General features: G+C 47.1%; 5 protein-coding genes across 5 annotated transcripts; 3 read left to right on the forward strand and 2 right to left on the reverse strand.

Annotated features, from left to right (window-relative positions):
* Positions 1 to 160: 160 nt before the first annotated feature.
* Positions 161 to 1,383, forward strand: LOC120894659 (glutathione S-transferase D5-like). The gene is made up of 2 exons (XM_040297374.1): positions 161 to 433; positions 506 to 1,383. Exons 1-2 carry the CDS (start codon positions 302 to 304, stop codon positions 1,022 to 1,024), a joined length of 651 nt encoding a protein of 216 aa, XP_040153308.1. The 5' UTR covers positions 161 to 301; the 3' UTR covers positions 1,025 to 1,383.
* Positions 1,384 to 3,899: 2,516 nt separating this feature from the next.
* Positions 3,900 to 5,498, forward strand: LOC120905669. The gene has a single exon (XM_040316670.1). It carries the CDS (start codon positions 4,325 to 4,327, stop codon positions 5,309 to 5,311), a length of 987 nt encoding a protein of 328 aa, XP_040172604.1. The 5' UTR covers positions 3,900 to 4,324; the 3' UTR covers positions 5,312 to 5,498.
* An 18-nt stretch (positions 5,499 to 5,516) lies between these two features.
* Positions 5,517 to 7,832, reverse strand: LOC120905664 (uridine 5'-monophosphate synthase). Its single transcript, XM_040316659.1, has 3 exons — positions 7,238 to 7,832; positions 6,863 to 7,145; positions 5,517 to 6,774 (listed from the first exon to the last, which is right to left on the reverse strand). Exons 1-3 carry the CDS (start codon positions 7,382 to 7,384, stop codon positions 5,711 to 5,713), a joined length of 1,494 nt encoding a protein of 497 aa, XP_040172593.1. The 5' UTR covers positions 7,385 to 7,832; the 3' UTR covers positions 5,517 to 5,710.
* A 764-nt stretch (positions 7,833 to 8,596) lies between these two features.
* Positions 8,597 to 15,643, reverse strand: LOC120905654 (serine/threonine-protein kinase/endoribonuclease IRE1). The gene is made up of 5 exons (XM_040316646.1): positions 14,879 to 15,643; positions 13,479 to 14,052; positions 12,422 to 12,644; positions 10,482 to 12,351; positions 8,597 to 10,410 (listed from the first exon to the last, which is right to left on the reverse strand). The coding sequence occupies exons 1-5, from the start codon at positions 14,981 to 14,983 to the stop codon at positions 9,673 to 9,675; spliced, it is 3,510 nt and encodes a 1,169-aa protein (XP_040172580.1). The 5' UTR covers positions 14,984 to 15,643; the 3' UTR covers positions 8,597 to 9,672.
* Positions 15,644 to 16,921: 1,278 nt separating this feature from the next.
* On the forward strand, positions 16,922 to 17,965 carry LOC120897609 (rRNA methyltransferase 2, mitochondrial). Its single transcript, XM_040302611.1, has 3 exons — positions 16,922 to 17,155; positions 17,231 to 17,432; positions 17,502 to 17,965. The coding sequence occupies exons 1-3, from the start codon at positions 16,998 to 17,000 to the stop codon at positions 17,868 to 17,870; spliced, it is 729 nt and encodes a 242-aa protein (XP_040158545.1). The 5' UTR covers positions 16,922 to 16,997; the 3' UTR covers positions 17,871 to 17,965.
* The last annotated feature ends 93 nt before the right edge of the window (positions 17,966 to 18,058 follow it).

Raw genomic sequence — 18,058 nt, forward strand, 5'->3', positions numbered from 1 at the left:
CTCTGTATGCTTTTTTCACTCAACCATTAGAAAACTGCTCAACAAGCACGAGATAGAATGTACACCGGGGACGCCACTTCACATTGATGAGTTCACAGTCACCAAGATAGGTCCCGGTTTTTTATGTTAAATTTTGTGACCGCTAAGTCATCACCCATGTAGCGTGTTCGTTAGGTTGCACAGTATTAGTGAGATAACTCATCACGAAACATGTCTTCAAATCAAGATTCGGGCCTGACAAAACGTTTCGCCAAGCATTAGTCAGACTGGGGCAGCCGGCGCTTTCGGTCATTGTGCGAAAATGGAGCTCTACAGCGATATCGTTTCACCGCCCTGTCAAAATGTGCTCCTGGTGGCTAAGAAGTTAGGCATTGCGCTTAACATCAAGAAGACAAACATTATGGATGCAGCGGACGTAGCTGAGTTGACAAAGGTAACCAATTGCCCTCTGCTGAAAGTTACAATAATCAATCAGTGAACTAATGATCACCGATCTTCATTCAAGGTCAATCCGCAACATTTGATCCCAACGTTCGTGGAGGACGACGGGCATGTGATCTGGGAGTCGTACGCAATTGCCATTTACCTGGTGGAAAAGTACGGCCAAGATGATGCCCTCTATCCAAAAGATCCCAAAGTGCGATCCATTGTAAATCAGCGTCTGTTTTTTGATATCGGAACGCTGTACAAAAACATTCTAGCCAACATTGACGTCCTGATCGAGAAGCAGCAACCTTCGGCCGAATTACGCGGAAAGCTGGAGCAAGCACTTGATCTTACGGAGAAGTTTGTTACCGAGTGTCGTTTTGTTGCTGCCGATCATCTTACGCTAGCTGACATCTTTATGCTTGGAAGCATTACTGCCCTGGAATGGTTTAGGTACGATTTGGAGCGTTATCCCGGCATTCGAGGATGGGTTGAGAGAGTAACGGCCCAATTCCCCGATTATTCCGATTTTCACAAGGAGATAAGGGAAGCCACTAAGCAGTACGTTGCAACGCACTGTCCGCATTTGGAATATTAGAGTTTGTCCCTTTTACAACATAAATACTCAAACATGATATTTGCAGTTTCAACAGTTCACAAATAAATGAGCAAAGACAAACAAATGTGAGCACTTATACTCTTTTTTAATCGGTTCATAACAATAGAAAGAAGCTAAAACGATGGAAACATAATAATTCTAACTAGGCCATTTGCAGTTCTGGCAATCTATTTTCTACACAATCACTCGGTCAGCTATCTATGTAATTAGGCAAAAAATCGATAACACGTCCGATTAAAACATGTCGATAGATTACAGACTGATAAAATAAATTGATAAAACAAATCTGTGTAACTGATATGACAGGCAAAAAACACAACTATTTGGCACAACCTAGGTAATGGATTTAGGGCAGTGCATGAAAAACTTTAGGGTAAAATGAGATAAAAACTGTGCAAATGAAAATAAAAATAGGGAGTCAATTTATTTTGGTAAACTTTGCATCACCTCTATGCATCTTTGTTTTACCTCTATCTTTAAATATCAAAGCTGCTTAAGAAACCTTTACTGTGCTCTGGTTAGGCCTTGAATATGCTAGCATCATTTGGAATCCTCCCACTATCGATGGCTGTTCGAGAATTGAAAGCATTCAGCGCCTCTTTACCAGGATTGCTTTTCGTCGTTTGTTTGGTGCTGCCTCATTGCTTCCCTATGAATCGCGATTGCAGTTATTTGGTCTTAACTCCACCAAGTGTTTTATTGGTGGCCTTTTAGTTTCAGTTACTGATGCTGATGCAGATTTACTCTCGTCTATCATGCTGTATGTTCCCTCTCATTCTCTTAGTCCACGTGATCCTATGTCAATTGAGACACGTCATACACTATATACTTTCAATGATCCTGTTCTATCCTATTTCAAGTTGTCTAGCCACTTACTATCTTTTGATTTCGACTCCTCTCTTAACTGTTTCCGTAATCGTCTTATTTCTTCTAATTTCTCTAATTCTTCTTCTCAGTTTTCTTTTACTCTCTTTTTGTCTCAAAGTTTATGATAGTCTCTATGCGCTCTACCTGTGTTTTTTCTCTTTTTTTCGTTAGGTCAGGCTTAGTTTAGTTAGGCCTAGTATCTTATGAATGATTTTTTTGTTATATATAAGTTTAAACAATCCGTTATTTAGCCTAGATGGCGGATATTGTGTTTAAAGGCCGGGGGACATTGTCCGTACTCGCTAGTGTAATTTCGATTTTCACTAGCGCATCTGGCGGTGGCTGGTGGAAACTTTTTTTGATCATCGAGAAAATGGTCATGCCGTATCTAAAAAATAAGTAGTTTTCCATCGTTTTTTGTCATGAAAATGGATGCAATGCGTGCAGAATATGTGCATCTATCTTATACAAAACTTTTCTCGTCCGAACTAAGTTAAAAACACAGAAAAATAACATATTTTCTACAGCCGCTCCAAATTGTTTGGTAAAATGCTTCGGCCAGCCGCCGCCAGATGCGCTAGTGAAAATTGAAATTACACTAGCGAGTACGGGCAATGTCCTCCGGCCATTTGAATATTTGAATTTTTAAATGATTTTTAAAATTCAGTCAAAAGGCAGTTTATCTTGAATTTGTCAATTGATGTGACAAATTGGTACAATTTTCCCAAAGAATGGTCAAATGAGAAAGATAAATAGTTATTGTTTAATAAATTTGTGTAGAAATTTTGGTTATTTCTGTCTTTTTAGCGATTACACACATTTAACAAGAATAAAGAGACGGTCTCGTGGTACAGTCGTCAACTCGAACGACTCAATAACATGCCCGTCTCATGGGTTCAAACCTAGAATGGACCGTCCCCCGTAGCAATGATTGACTATCCGGCTGCGTGGTAATGAATTAAGTCTCAAATGCCTGTATAGACCGGCATGTCCGCGTAGAACATTACGCCAAATAAAAGAAGAAGTAGAAACAAAAATACAGGTAATCTCAGAGATACCCGATACCTCTGACACGCGGATTCGGAGTTACGGGGTTTTCTAAATTTGACAGTTCTTTGAGATAATTACTGGTGTGGCACATGAGTTGTCTAAAATAATTTGGTAAATCGTATTATTCAGCCGGAATAATGTCAAATAATTAAATAAGAAAGTAAATCCACCACATACAAAATTGCATGAAACTTAACTAATTTTTGGCTGGAAATGGCGTGATTCGACTTACGCGGAAATTTAAGATACGTGGTTTCTTGTCGGTCCGCATTAATAGCGAATCGCGGGGAAGTCATATACAATTTATTTTGCATTTAAAAATTGATGGACAACATTGTACGGATTTGTCATAAGAACTGTCAAAATTGAAAATTTGCTTTACTCTGGGAAATACTGTATCTCCTTCATCTAACGACCGTAACGTAATTTATGGAAACACCACATACAAACAAATAAACATAGCATCTTTCATCCTTTCTTTTGTTCACAATTTAAGTGTATTACAAAACTCGCTTCAGACACCAACCATTAGATTGTTTGTGTATTAAATAAAGCTAGTTTACGCTTTGCTTGTTATAATAAAATGTGAAAATTGATCTCATTTGGTTTCCTATTCGTACGAAGACATTTTGCCAAGCGTTACGAAGCGTTATTGTAGCAACGTACAATGGGCGCAATGGTAACGCACGTGCAATAATCACACTGGTCGTTTTTTATATGCGCACTTGCTACATAAAACACATAAACAGTACGATTTACAACCAGATGTAAAATGTAATGTTCTAAAAAAAGGAATGAACTGTTTCTGATAACCCTCAGACACATTACACACGTTTTTAATTTGTTGATCCGATGATTTGAATAAACATGGAAAGCATACAATCTGACCTAACGTCCTTTTGTTTGCAACCTATGTTCGGTACAAGTTATGCGTGTGTAGTGGTGAACGCTTGACAGCATCATGGTCGCGTCAGTTTGTTGGAAAAGTGGTGCGTCGCGTCGTAAAGCATTTTATGACCCGCAAACTAGAGCAGGAAGAGGTGCAATCGTGTTTCAATGTAAAGCAGAATTTGGTTCTGTGCATAAACCCTGCTCATTAGCTTAATTTTGTTCCTTTGCAAGCGGAACAGATCGCGAATCGGTTGCGCCTTAAAACGTCCAGCATACAAGGGGCCAGATTGTTCGCCATTTCGCCAGCTTGTAGGCATCGCTGTGTTTGCCTTCTTTTGTGTGCAATCAGTGTTTGGTGCAAGTTCACTTGGGGTTCCGCTGTACCGGGCGCATACCATTCCCAAAGCGGTACGGGGTAAATCTGTAACAATAATCGACACAACAGCCGGAAACAGCCTTCAACCCGAAACCATGGCGGTGGAATGGCGACGCGATGCCACGGAACAGCTCATACAGTCGTACAAGAAGCATCCGGTCCTGTACGATATGCGCCATCCGCGCTACTACAACAAGACCTTCCGCGGCAAGGCTCTGTCGGAAATCGTGGACGATGTGCAGCAGGTGCGACCGGACACATCGATGAAGGACGTGCTGCGCAAGATACAGACCATGCGAACCCAGTTCGGCCAGGAGCTGACGAAGACGCGCCGCCACTCGATGAACGGTTCCATGTACCAGCCGACGGTCTGGTGGTACGAGAGCCTTAGCTTCCTGCAGAACCACATCAAGCACCGCAGCGTGGACGCCGTGCCCACCATGGAGAACGACGGCTGGAAGTCCGAGCACGACGATAGCAGCTCATACAATGTATCGATCGTCCGCAACCGTGGTGACAGCGGATCGCCGAGCGAGATTAACAACGTCGAATACGAGCACTCGACGGACGGGATGGAGTACGAGACGGAGGTCCACTACGAAATCAATTCGATCGACATGAAGGACATCAAGGCGCTTGAGCTGAAGCCGATCGTCTCCGCGTCGGTTTCGGCGGGTAGCAAGCGCGACGCGCGCTATTTGGATCGCTCGGACCGGAAGGTAGCGCGCACATCCCAAGTAAGCTTGAAGGATGCAAAAATCGTAAATCACCACTCGCCCACGCCCGAGCCGGTGCCGGCGGAGCCGTCCACTGCAACGGTGGTGGAGCTGAAGCCCGTTGCCTCCATGTCCGACAACATCGCCTTTCCGACCGTTTCGCTTTCGAATGCGCGCCATGTGAGCCTGGGCAATTTCGTAGCGTCACAGATGGCCTGCATCAAGGACGATTTCCAGTTCTACGAGACGCAGATGGAAATCTTAAACATCATCAATCGGGGCATTCTTCGCCAGCTGGCAGTGGACAAGAAGAACGCCCGAATTGCCGAGGAAGCTGGCAAAGAAAAGCGGGATGGCCGAGAATAGAGATAATTAGGGACAGCAAGCAGCAGACGAATCTTACGTTTTACTACCGTTAACATTACCCACTGCGAGGATATAGCAAGTTTTGTTTATAGATCGCCTATCAAGAACTATTTACAGATCCGTAACTTTAGCTGAACATTAAACATGGGACGTTCATAAATCCTTATTTTGGATTTTTGTACAGTAACAGTATGGTGTATTTTTGTTTTTTTTTCAATAAAGGAATATTCTGATAGTATCACAATCGGTTTCAAATGATAAATCTTTTTTCGTTGGATCGTCTGATGGAAGGTTGTGAGGAGCGGAGGTATCGCCCGGCTCTGTTCAGATGCTTGGTGGAGATAGGTTTGAAAATAGGACGAATAATGTGGCCTCAACCACAATGGGTCAAGGACCGGCTCAGTTCCCAGCACCATTCTTTTCTTCTGCGCCAATCCTCTCCTGATAGGCTTCCCACAGTCGGTCGCGGTAGATGCGGGCAGTTTCCGACGGCGTTTTGGAGGAGAGAATCCCACGCCCCACGACACAGATGTCCGCGCCACGTTCCTTAACGACCCTCTCCGGGCTGTCGTACAGCTGGCCGAGTCCGTCGACGCCTTCCTCCAGCTTGACGCCGGGCGTTAGCTGCAGCAAGCCGGGTGGTGCAACCAAATCCTTGCTCTGGCAGACGATCCCTGCCACAAAGTCGGTGTCCATTTCCGTCGCTATCTTCATCGTTGCCGACGAATACTTCTCGTCGGTCAGTGCACCCTCCGTGCTCATTTCGGCCAGCAGAAAGACACCGCGCGACGCCAGCGGCCGTTCCGCGTTGATCGCCGATTTCAGCCCCTTCAGTATGCCCTGGCCGGGCAGGGCGTGTACCGTCACCAGATCGGCCCAGTCGGCGATCCGGTGCAGGCCACCGGCGTACTGCTGTGCGACCGTGTTGCCGATGTCCGCAAACTTGCGGTCCTCCATCAGCAGAAAGTTGTGCTGCCGGGCGAGGGACTGCAGCGAGCGCACAAACTGCTCGCTAAAGTCGCTGACAATGTCGCAATGCGTTTTCAACAGACAGATGTAGGGACCGACCGCGTCGGCCAGGTTCAGAATGTCTTCGCTGTTGGTCATATCGGCGGCCAGACAGAGCGTGGTCTTCTTCGCGGCCATCAGCTTCAGCAGGTCCTTCGCCAGCGGACACTTGGCCAGGTCGGCCCGGGCTTCGAAGCTCATCCGGGTGCGGCTTAGCTCGTTCACCACCGTCGTTCCGTTCTTCACGAACGATCCGTCGCTGCGGATCTGGCACGCCTCGATGTACTTGGCCACCGCCTTTACCGTGCTCTCCTCGACGCGTTTCGTCTCCAGCATGACCTGCATCAGGTAGGACAGCGTGAACAGCGAGTGCATTCGAACGCCACGCTCTTCCGTGTTCTGCGCACCGCCCTGCTCGCGATCAACCACAACGATCGCGTCCGTCACGACCAATCCTACAAAGGAAATTGTTTAAATACAATTGTTTACACCGTTCGGCACGTTGGTTTTGGCGTGGACCAAAGAAAAACACAAAACACTCACCCTCTGACCGGAGGTCATCCACCGTCTCCAAGATGCTCGAGCCCGACGTGACCACATCCTCAATGATGAGACACTTGTCCCCGGCATCGAACTTGCCCTCGACCAGCTTCTTCGTACCGTACTTCTTCTGCTCCTTGCGCCGTATCAGCATCGGTTTATTGGCCTTAATTGAAATCAGCGTTGCTACGGGCAGTGCTGTGTAGGGCACACCGCACAGATGGGTTCCAGACGTGTTCAGCTTGTTATCGACGATGAACTCCTGCAGCATATCGGCCAGAGTGTCCTATGGATGGGAAGCAACACCGAAAAAAAAGTTGTAGAACCTAAACCGGTTAAACCAATTGGCGCCACGCAGCAGCAGCAGCAAACACTTACCATCACATCCGGGTGGCTTACAATCACACGCAGATCGAAGTAAACCGGCGAGTTTATGCCCACCTTCATCTTAAAATCGCCAAACTTGAACGCGTTTATGTCGTACAGCTTGGTCGCCAATTCTTTGCGCTTCGCATCGCTCAACATTTTCACCGCTTTACTTTACACTTCCTTGGGAGAATTAACGAACTGCTTGCTAATACACTCGCCGCACGTGGTTTCTGACAAAATGTGCCAAGTGTGCTTTTCTGATGACTCTTGCTATAAGCGTCACTGGAGGATGGCAGTGCGGTGGTGGTGGTGGAGATACCGGTGCACTGGGGTTTTTTTTACGACGGTTGATCTTTATCACTACAGCACACAGTCTCACAAATACAACTCAAAATGTGTGTAATTCTTGTTTGTTTAGCATGGACCCGGATGACAGGGAATACAGATTTTGCTGGTTCTTTCAGCCAACGACAGTGATGGAATGAATGTCAAGACGATTGTAGTACGCCCATAGATCTCCATAGCGACGCGGTAGGACAGGATTGTCCAACTTAACGTGAAACAAATCGATTTGTTTCGCTTGCAACAAAAACGTTCCCGCAACTTTTACATAGACCCGGCCCTTAGCGCAAAACGTGTTCTATATTAAACCGTTCAAAAGATGAACATTTTATCCAACTTGTGACCGTGACTGTAACATAAAAAATTCGTATTACTCGAAAAACAAACATACAGGCATTACAAGAATAATTCCCATCAAATAAAATGTGCCTACCCTGTATGCCGTAACAACGCACAAATACAACCTTTTTCGATTTCAATTCACACACACTATCGCGCTTCGGACGCATTGGTGGCACGTGGACGCACCACGAGCCTGTGGCCCACCCCGTATCGTATGCGCGGCATATGGAATGGAAATCGAGTGTAATAAATCCAGAGCGGCATCTACGGCACAGGCGGCGATGAAATGTTTATCTAACCAAGGTGTACTGTAAGCAACATATTATGCATATTCTCAATTCCAAACGCATTTCCAATCTCTTCGTGGATAATGTAAATCATTCTAAATATCTAATACATTGATGTTTGCGGAAGGAAATTTCAGACGTGGTATTATATCGTTCATTTGACGTTTCAAACCATTCTACAAGGTCTTTTGACCCCGGAAACCTAAAGCATCACACGCTCACTAATGCGTAACAGGTTAAACCAGTTCGGATAAAGCTCATCCAGCACATGGTCGTTTTTGGTGGATGAGCAACACAACTCTAAATTTAACATAAAACAAATGCGTTATAAAACAAACATTTAACTTGTTGCCATAATTTCTTTCCTTTCTGGTCGAATAAATGTTTGTTCTTCACGTTACTCCAAAATCAATTACATTAGTTTTCAAACGGCACTAGCAATATTGTTTAAGTTACCCCAATCTAAATGCTTTTTTATTTTACACTTTGTGAAATAACCGAATGTCGTTCACTTTTCAAACAACTTTTCAGTTTTTTTTTGTTTATTTTGGCGACATTACAGCAGTATCCTCCCCAGCCCTGCTGCAAATTAACCTACCCTTACTTTGTTTAAATTAGCTTGATGTTTCAATCGGCGACATGTGTTGTATATTTTCCTATTTAGTGCACTAATCGTGTCCTCTCTCTCTCTCTCTCTCTTTCTCTTAGTCAGTACAAAATTATCACTATCGACATGTTGGGTGACGCACAAGTGCATTGTTATATCAACTTACTTAATTAAACGCTACCACACGATATCACAGACAAAGTCGCAATGTGTTTTTGACTTAAGTGTACGATTTAGATTGCATCACTCCCTTCCGAAACATCGTCCGGGGATCTTGGTTTGAAGGTTAGTTTCTCAATGTTGAGCTTCTAAAATCGCTTAATAGCGAAGAGGCAGCACAAATCAAACGGTTACCCTGCACCGGGTATCTCATCAGCATCATGAAATGAGCGATTCATCCATCGTTGTTCACTTCTTATCACAATATGTAGGCACAATCAATTGCCTCAATAAAACGTGATTATGAAGGATGTTGCAGTGTGTTTGTAGAATTTGTTTAAAGATTAAACACGTGTGCTTATAGATCAATGTGACTAAAGACTAAACCGGTACAGATGGGGGAAACTATAACGCAATTTTAACGTTGCGTTCGCAGTAAATATCAAACAAGAAGATCAAATAAAGATAAAGTGCATCACTGCTCGCCTCACAATATAGACAACACAGAGGAAGGTGTTAAAAAAGCAAATGTTGCGATAATAATGCTGCACTGCAGCATCCTGCTTCGAAACGCTTTTTGCATTCATCCACATCATGTAGACAAAATCGGTGCTAGAATCGCATCGCAATCGCATAAAGCTAAAAATGGTCACATTTTCCCCATCCACAGGTGAAAAAGATATGAAGAAATGAAAGAACGTAACTACTTACTCATCCCTATGCTCCGTCTGCGTCACCATGGAATCTAAGTTCCACGTCACCTTCGCTTGCACCTCTCGCCGTTTCATTGTGTTATTCTGGTTACCAGTTTGATTATCACCCCCAGTGGGCGTGTATCTTCTTCTCTGATTAGCAGCACTACCTTCAGCGTTCATCGATTCTCTTACTTCACTAGTGTTACCATTTGCTACCGTTAAAGATCGCTGCTGATCGTCCGTCCCCGCTGTCCCGGGCTCTACAGGCTCGCGCATTTGCTGGCGCGTAATGAAGCCAACGGCAGTGGCTTTACCGAAATTATACGTACCTCGCTTATTGGGACCTGCCCCCATTGCCGGCTTTCGTTCCGGTGTGGCTCCATCCTGTCCACTGCCGTCCGCGCCGGCAGGCGGCCGTCGCTTTGGACTTTTCGTGGCATTTTTCATCTGCTGAGCATTTTCGTAGTATCGGATTAGCTCGTAATTATCGTTGTTTTCCTCCTTGAAATAGCTCGGTTTGGTAAACTTGTACCCGTTGGACAGAGAAGGGACAGCGCCACTCGCATTCTCCGTTTCTTCGTCCTCGTTGTAGTAGGGCCTAAAGATTGGTTCCCGCGAGCAGTCCGCCAGCGCATGGTAGCTATGAGAGAGCAGGCGCGGAAACCGACTGATCCAGTACTGGGTGAATTGGTGCGGTATCGTCCCGAGCGCACTTTGCATGGACGGGGTTAGCTCGTGATAGTGATGTTTCTACAAAAGTGGGAAAGAATAAATAAAAGTTGAGCGATTTTTCTATAATACACAATTCCCTCGTTACGTACCTTATTCCTTAGTGCACGCAAAAGATCCCGCACGCTGTACCCCTGGTAGCCACGGAACTTTCTTAAATCGGCTGTAATTTCGGCATCCAGATATCGGCTCCAGTCCTCACGCACTACAAAGCGTGCGTTTTTCTCCAGCGATCGCAGCGGTTCGGTCATCACTTCCAGCTTTTCTACCCGGTCGCTGACGTCCTGCAGGAACGCGAGTATTCGGCCGTTGTTCCAGAACAGCGGATGCCTGGAGACGGCTTTGGCGGAGGGTCGCTTGCCCGGTTCCGACCGTATCATATCGGTGACCAGCTCTTCGGCCAGTATCGTGCGGCAGTCGGGTTGTGAGTTTTCTCTCCGCAGCATGCCGAGATCGAACTCGTCGGACAGGATGTTTGCCTGCCGCTTCAGATTGTCGCCAAAGGGATGAAATCCGTCCGATAGCACGTAGTAAAAAACGCAGCCGAGCGAAAAGATGTCCACCGAGGTGGTCGCCCGCTGGCCACGCTGCATTTCCGGCGCGATCCAACCGTCCGTACCGGTCACACCGGACCGGCGGGAGAAGCTCGCCTTGCCGTAGTTGAGCTTTTTGCATAGGCCAAAGTCGGATATCATCGCCCGGACGCGCTGCCTGTTGTCGGGCAGCGAGAGCAGAATGTTCTGCGGCTTAATGTCCCGGTGCACAATGCTGAGCGAATGCAGATGCATCAGCCCGCTCGTCGCCTGCCTGAGGATGTCTAGGGCGGATATTTTCTTGCGCAGCAGCCCCACCGTTACCGTGTTGGCGGCGACCACCGTCGAGGTGCCCTTACCGTCCACGTAGTCTTGCAGCGTCGCCGCACACAGCTCCACCGCGATGTACCGGAACTGGCGATCTTGCTCGGTACAGAAGTACCGCACCACATTCTCATGCGCATCGCTCTCGCGCAACAGCGTCACTTCACGGTCCGCCAGGGTGAAACAGCCGGGCAGGATGCGCTTCACCGCCACCTCGCGCTTCTCGAACATCCCCCGAAACACGAACGTTCCTTCGCAGCCCTTCCCCAGCACATTCTGCGTGTTGAAGTTGATCTTGCCCACGCGCATCTCGCCGTCGCCGAAATCCATCGGCTCGCTATAGCTACCGCTGCCGCTTCCTCCACTCCCGCCCGAACTTCTGTTCGAGTTGCTCGTTTGCGAACCTTGCTGGCTCTGCTCCTTCAGCGCTTTCATCTGAAGATTGATATAGTAAAAGCCGAAGACAACCAAGCCGAACAGCGTGATGAGCAGAATCGTGGGCAGCTTGTTCGGCTGTGCGTCGAGCCACAGTTTGGTGTCCATATAGAACCGGCTGAACAACGCTCTTATAAAGTCTGTGCTGCCCTGCAGCTTCATCGAGTTCGTTTCGTTCGTTTCTCCATATTCGAGCTCATGCTCTCCGTCGTCGTCGTCGTCGTCGTCCGTCGGTACGCCGATAGTACTTTGGGGGCGTTTGGGTGTTTTCAGCTTGGGTAAAGCTACTCCCGGCGGTCCACCGACCAGCATGGTGGATAGTTCGTGATGCTTCCACAAACCTTTCCCCATCGAGGCTGGACCACTTGGCGCGATATCCAGCTTTATGCTATCGTCCGTCTTTGGCGTCTGGTAGTGGCCCAGTATTATAATGTTTTCATTCTTCCCTCCAAGGCGACTGGCTTTCGAAATGAGCCCTCGCCCAGGCGCATCATCTTGATTGTTTTCACTCAATGCAGCAGACGACGAGGGTGACGATGCCGGACGTCTCTTTAGCGGACCACCCAACAAATTGATCGACGGTTCCGAGGGCAGTGTGGCGGTGTTTTTGTCTACCAGCGATGGTATGGCGTACAAATTGTTGCCAGCTTCGCCAATGTACACGGTTTCACTAAAAAGATGGAGCTAAGTTATACCAAACGAGCATTGTTATACGCTGCAACGTGTCCAGCAACACTTACAATAGTTTCATGTCGTCAAAATTGCCGCTCTCGGCTCTTTCATTTATCTCCTGCAGCACCTCGTCGGACACGGTCTGAAACGGCACGCTCAGCAGTCCCTCCGAACCGAGCAGAAAAACGGCTACCACCGGGCTGGAAAGATCCTTCTGCCACATCGGTGTCCCTTTGTTCTGCTCAAACGTGGCCGTCAACCCGGACGAGCTGCTGGTAAGGTGTAGGAACTCTGTAAAGGGATTGAGAAAACAAATTATCTCAGTTTTCAGTTTATTCAATATACCACTGAGCCGTATATTTTTAACTTTTTTTTCATATTCAAATAACCTGTAATTAGTAAACCAAGAATTAGCAGAATAAATGTTGCCTGGTTCATTTAATTTGGTTTTGTAATATTATGAAAATTATTCAGAAACATATAAAAAAAACCCCCGATGAAAAAATGGTTTCATTTCGACAAGCCATTGTGAGCAACAGTACATCTGTGTTTACGCCCCAAAAGATCGATAATAAAGCAATTCAAAATTCATTATGGGAATATATCCACCCCTACCGTTATAAGTAATTGATAAACGCCATTTGCTGCGCCGGCCAAACAGCGAACCTCCATTTCGTGCAAGTAAAAGTGATAAAAGTAGAACAAAAGTAAATGCTTTCATCCGTTAAATGAGCGACTATCGAAACAGCGACACAAACACCAGCGATCGTCGTGCTTCGAGATATTTCTAACGCACATTTCATCGGCGTATGCCACGATGCCCCGATAATGCTGGCATAATTCCACCGCACATTGCCCATTATTGACGCGTGGCTTATGCTCGGGGTGGTTTACACTCCGCGCCGTGAAAAATCCCCGGTACAGTACAATAAAAACACAAAATTCGAGAACACAGCCTGATAAGATGGCAGGTAGGAGCAGCGCGAACCGAACGCGCTTGTGTTTTAGATGCCGGAACAGGCGTTATCGGTCGATAATGGCATCGGAACTTTGTTCGCTTTCGAGAACCTTGCCGAAAAAGCGTCTGTATGCACTTTCCATTCAGCAAACACTACTACCACTCACCGTACTCTTTGGTCAGCTCCGGTGCCATCGAATGGGCCGAATAGTCAAAAAACGTCACATTCCACGGCTTGCTGTTCCGATCGGTAGCGAGACTGTCGTACATCATGACGGTGTACTGCGTGCGGCCCAGATACACTGCGCGGGACGTCGCCCAGCCAATCGAGTCCGTGCCGTCGGCGTCTTTGGACGCTGCTTGCGGTGGCGCTCCCCCAAACCCGAGCACCTTCTCCCGCTGGCCCGTCTTGGGATCGATCAGGAACCAGACGTCGCTCTTCTTGCCGGAGTACAGGATGCCATCGCTTGACCGGCACGGTGCACTGGCCACCAGCTGGGGGATGGTGTACGGGAGCTTTTTCAGGCCACCCTCGAGCCCATTCATACGATACAGGCTTCCGTCGCGCGGATCGGGCAGATAGTGGGCAGACGTGTCGGACGGCGCAGGCACACGGATCGCCGGCTCGTCTGCGATGGACCAGCGCGTTTCTCCCGTCAGTGGATCGATCGCGGTCAGGCCCCCGCCGAGGGTGGAAAACACGAGCATCGTCTCTTCATCCTTCGCAACGGCTGTGCAGTCCTGCAAATAAGAAAAAAGTGCCTTTAAAAACTGATTTGCCACAAACAGAACGCTGACTGAAGAGAAAATGCTAATGTTTTGATGAAAAAAAGCCTACTTGGCTAGTTACACGTTGACCTTGCGCCTCATCCGTAGCAGCGATTTTAATCTGAACATGTGTAAAATCATCACGTTTGTTATTTTTGCTTCATTTCGCTTGCACTGCCGACATGGGGCGAAGTTTAGAGTGATTTAAAATCCATTTAGTTGGACTTGCGGTTGGCAATTTGGTCATACAGAGACAAAAGTACATTATTATCGTGTAATTTTCTAGAACAATTTTTCCTACAACTTTGTAATCCCGGCAAAATTCATGATTGAACGTCAAGCCCATGATGCCGGTAAGCGCATATGTGTGCACAAGTGTGCTTGACACAGCTGTGGCACAGAAATACGTACAGGGCGTGTTGGGAATTCTTCTACTTCTACCAGCTACCCTACATTACACTACTTCTTCCAGTTTAATATTACGTTTCAACTTATACATTCTGCCGGTACGACGATTGAACGAAATGACTCATCCGAAAGTGCGTTCACGATTCGGCACTATGCAATCGTGGCACTAGTTTTATCATCTCGCCGTACGAAAACGAATCTTTATGATGCTCCAGCCACTACGCCATAGAAGATTGCGTTTTCGGTGCCAACACGGCAACATCAACTCTTAATCTAGAAGCACGGCAAAGCGCAGTCAATCCGCCGGGTTTGTCTGCGTTATCATCGAGCAGTGTGCCTTGGAAATACCCGACTTGTTGGATTGTTCGGAGATGGGGTCGGTGGTGCTTACCTGCTGCTGAGACAACGAGGAGGGAGACGCAATTTTTTCTTCCGCCGTGGATCCACCAGCCGCCACCAGCAGAAGCAACACACACACTTGCACCTTCCCGTACATGTTGTTTTCTCGCTCTGCCGCTGTCGTATTCTGTTGTATTGTAAGCACTTGGTTTTCTAGATTCTACTAAAAAATTGGACGCTTTACAGTGACCTTTGGTTTTACAGTTTTCTATGCGTTCGCACGGTGGAAAAATGAAGTCAGTTTTGTTTTGCCTTTGCATAGGCAGCAGGAAAATAAAGTTGGTCAAAATAATAACACTCTCTCCAAGTTTAGAGGCAAAGTACTCGTTCTTCCATTGTTTTCGAGGAAATGTTTCAAGGGCGGCGTTACATGGGCGGCTAGCTGGCCTTTTGTCCCACATTCACACACATTCCCGGGGCAGCACAGTGCGCAATGCAACAAACCACTTTCACGTCAAAACATGCACAATAGAATTTTCGCGAATCATAGTGGCCTGCGTTGTTTGTATCGGACGGCTTGTATTCGCGCACATTGCATCATCCCGCACACAACACAGCACTTTGTATTCGTTGTTCCATACTTTCACAAGCCCGCACACGCACAACCTACGTAAAACGGTCGGTCTACACTCGCGACGATTCTGGAGGGTGTCTATTCATGTTCACGGAATAACTGCGTCTTTAAGGGCTTTCGTCTAGCTGTGCCCAACGCACCCAACAGCACGGGAGAATCAAACGGTATGAGTTGGTTTGCTGTTTTGTTGGCTGACACTTCGATGTGTAGATTTTAGTGATGGGCGGGACGACCTGAACTAGTGATGGGTCATACGACTCCACAAATGGATCGACCCGGAGTCTGGTGCGGCTAGGCCGGAATCGATTTCGATCCGTGGGTGCAACGAGTTCGATATTTTCAGTAGGTTCAGCATAGCATATGCGACTCCGACCCGTGGTTGGAAGGATCTCGTTATGTTCATACGAGTTCGGTAAGGTCGTACGAGTTCGACTAAGGCCTACTGAACTCGTATGAACCCACTGAACTCGTATGAACCCACTGAACTCGTATGAACCTAATGAACTCGTTGCACCAACGGGTCGGACTTGCATATATTTTGCTGAACCTACTGAACCTTCCGAACCTACTGGAATCAAAATTACGACCCAGTTCGCTCCGGTTCACATTTTGATGACTCCGACTCGGTAGGTTCGGGTCGACCCCCCCCATCACTAACCCGTACCTACATAAACGACCCGGAGTCGTGCAGGTCGAGGGTACAAATAGGATCAGTAGGTTCAAAATTCCGGTAGATGCAAAAAAGCATAAGCGACTCCCGTTGGTGCAGCGACTTCAATAGGTTCAATACTCGACCCGAACTCGCTGCACCAATGGTTCGGAGTCGCTTATGGATTTTTACACCCAGTGGCGGATTAAGACGAGTGGAAGCCCTAATCGGTCACACAAATGTAAGCTTGGTTGAAGCGTCTAGTAGGGAAATGTTCTCAATCAGAGAAGGATTGAGTAGAAATTGTACTTGCAAGCGTTGTGTGGGTTCCATTTTTGGAGCCCCTCAAGACCATGGGGCCCCATGCGGCCGCTTAGTTTGCTTAGCGCTTAATCCGCCCCTGCTCGCCGACTCCAACCTAGCGCACCCGCTGCACCGACGGGTCGGAATCGATTCCGACTGGCTCGCACCCAACTCCGGATCGGATTGTGACATGAATCCTATGACTCACCACTACTAGATTTGTTGTTCTGTTGCAAGGAATGTTTATATTTTCTGATCTTTTACCAAGCACCGAGTTAGCTTGGACGAAGAAACATGGATTCGATTTAGGTTCATTTTTATCATATTATTTTAATTTTGCGCATCGTTCTTTCCATCTGTAATTAATTAACTTTTCTCTTCCGAGACACAGTTTTTCGCATTTTATTCGTATGGATAATTTTGTGCCTGGGAATTCGCTCCGATTTCAACTCCTTAGCGTTGCAGTGTAAACACACATTTCGCCCCACGCGCTGTCAAATTTCGTTGTGGGTTGTTCTCGCTGGGGTGAGGGGGTGGAAACTATGTTGATGTTGTTGTTTTCCCACTCGCTTGTTGCCGGCTAAAATGTTGCTTCGAAAACTGAGCACATTTGGCGGTGCAGCCAAAACGTTTGCCAAGGTAGTGCCGAGCAACCTGAAAGGTAAAAGTAAAAGTTCCCAAGAATGGCTTACCAGACAGCTGCGCGATCCGTACGTGGAGCGGGCAAAGATGATGAACTACAGGTACGGCGGGGATGGAAAAAGCAGAGCCTTTTGCGGATGAAGCTCGGTTTGTAATCGCAATCGCTTTCCCCTTAGATGTCGAAGTGCATTCAAGCTGCTGGAGATAGATAATAAATATGGGCTCGTGAAACCGGGCCACACGGTGATCGATTGTGGTGCATCGCCCGGCTCCTGGACGCAGATTGCCGTAAAGCAGTCGAACGCGGACGGAGGCCTGCCAGGCAAGCCCAAGGGCATGGTCGTGGGTGTAGATCTGCTCCAAATATACCCAATAGAGGTAAGGCGGCCCATAAAGACAGGGGCACCGATGTAACGTTACAACTAGCTGACAATTTCCCTCCCGTAGCATGCGATTCTTTTCGGCAATAGTGACTTTTTGCGCAAGGAAACGCAGGACAAGATAAGGGCCAGTCTCGGCGAACGACGGGTCGACTGTGTCCTCTCCGACATGGCACCTAATGCGTCCGGCATACGAGCGCTGGACCAGGAAAACATAACGACCCTTTGCTACGCCGTGCTGCGGTTTGCGATCCTAATGTCCACGCCGAACGCGTCCCTGCTAATGAAGGTGTGGGATAACGGGGACGTGCCCAAGCTGGAGAAAAGCATACTGGAGTACTACAAAACAGTGAAGCGAGTGAAGCCACGGGCGAGCCGGGACGATTCGGCGGAGAATTTCATCCTAGCCCGTGGCTTCGTTGGCATCGAGCGGTGAGGTGATGTGGCAATAAATAGTTATTTGCGGTTGTATAAAAACGGACCAGTCATTCTACAGTGAAAACAGTAAATTCGTAATCGTTTAAAAAAACACCAAATTATTTCCAAATTATTTACATTTACTGTTCGAAAAAATCCAACATTAATGCACATGTGTAGCAGAAAGCGCTCCTATCGGGGTAAAAC

Source organism: Anopheles arabiensis, chromosome 2 (genome assembly GCF_016920715.1).
Source record: "Anopheles arabiensis isolate DONGOLA chromosome 2, AaraD3, whole genome shotgun sequence".
Lineage (NCBI taxonomy): Eukaryota > Metazoa > Arthropoda > Insecta > Diptera > Culicidae > Anopheles > Anopheles arabiensis.

Excerpts from the sequence above, each read along its gene's own strand:
- LOC120905654 (XM_040316646.1), bottom strand. The coding sequence starts at position 14,983 with ATGTACGGGAAGGTGCAAGTGTGTGTGTTGCTTCTGCTGGTGGCGGCT. Across the intron at positions 12,645-13,478 it reads GGAGCTGACCAAAGAGTACG|AGTTCCTACACCTTACCAGC; the intron begins GTGAGTGGTAGT and ends ATCCCTTTACAG. Across the intron at positions 12,352-12,421 it reads TTTGACGACATGAAACTATT|TGAAACCGTGTACATTGGCG; the intron begins GTAAGTGTTGCT and ends CCATCTTTTTAG.
- LOC120897609 (XM_040302611.1), top strand. The coding sequence starts at position 16,998 with ATGTTGCTTCGAAAACTGAGCACATTTGGCGGTGCAGCCAAAACGTTT. Across the intron at positions 17,156-17,230 it reads GCAAAGATGATGAACTACAG|ATGTCGAAGTGCATTCAAGC; the intron begins GTACGGCGGGGA and ends CTTTCCCCTTAG. Across the intron at positions 17,433-17,501 it reads TCCAAATATACCCAATAGAG|CATGCGATTCTTTTCGGCAA; the intron begins GTAAGGCGGCCC and ends TCCCTCCCGTAG.
- LOC120905669 (XM_040316670.1), top strand. The coding sequence starts at position 4,325 with ATGGCGGTGGAATGGCGACGCGATGCCACGGAACAGCTCATACAGTCG.
- LOC120894659 (XM_040297374.1), top strand. The coding sequence starts at position 302 with ATGGAGCTCTACAGCGATATCGTTTCACCGCCCTGTCAAAATGTGCTC. Across the intron at positions 434-505 it reads ACGTAGCTGAGTTGACAAAG|GTCAATCCGCAACATTTGAT; the intron begins GTAACCAATTGC and ends TCTTCATTCAAG.
- LOC120905664 (XM_040316659.1), bottom strand. The coding sequence starts at position 7,384 with ATGTTGAGCGATGCGAAGCGCAAAGAATTGGCGACCAAGCTGTACGAC. Across the intron at positions 7,146-7,237 it reads TAAGCCACCCGGATGTGATG|GACACTCTGGCCGATATGCT; the intron begins GTAAGTGTTTGC and ends TCCCATCCATAG. Across the intron at positions 6,775-6,862 it reads GGATGACCTCCGGTCAGAGG|GATTGGTCGTGACGGACGCG; the intron begins GTGAGTGTTTTG and ends TTTCCTTTGTAG.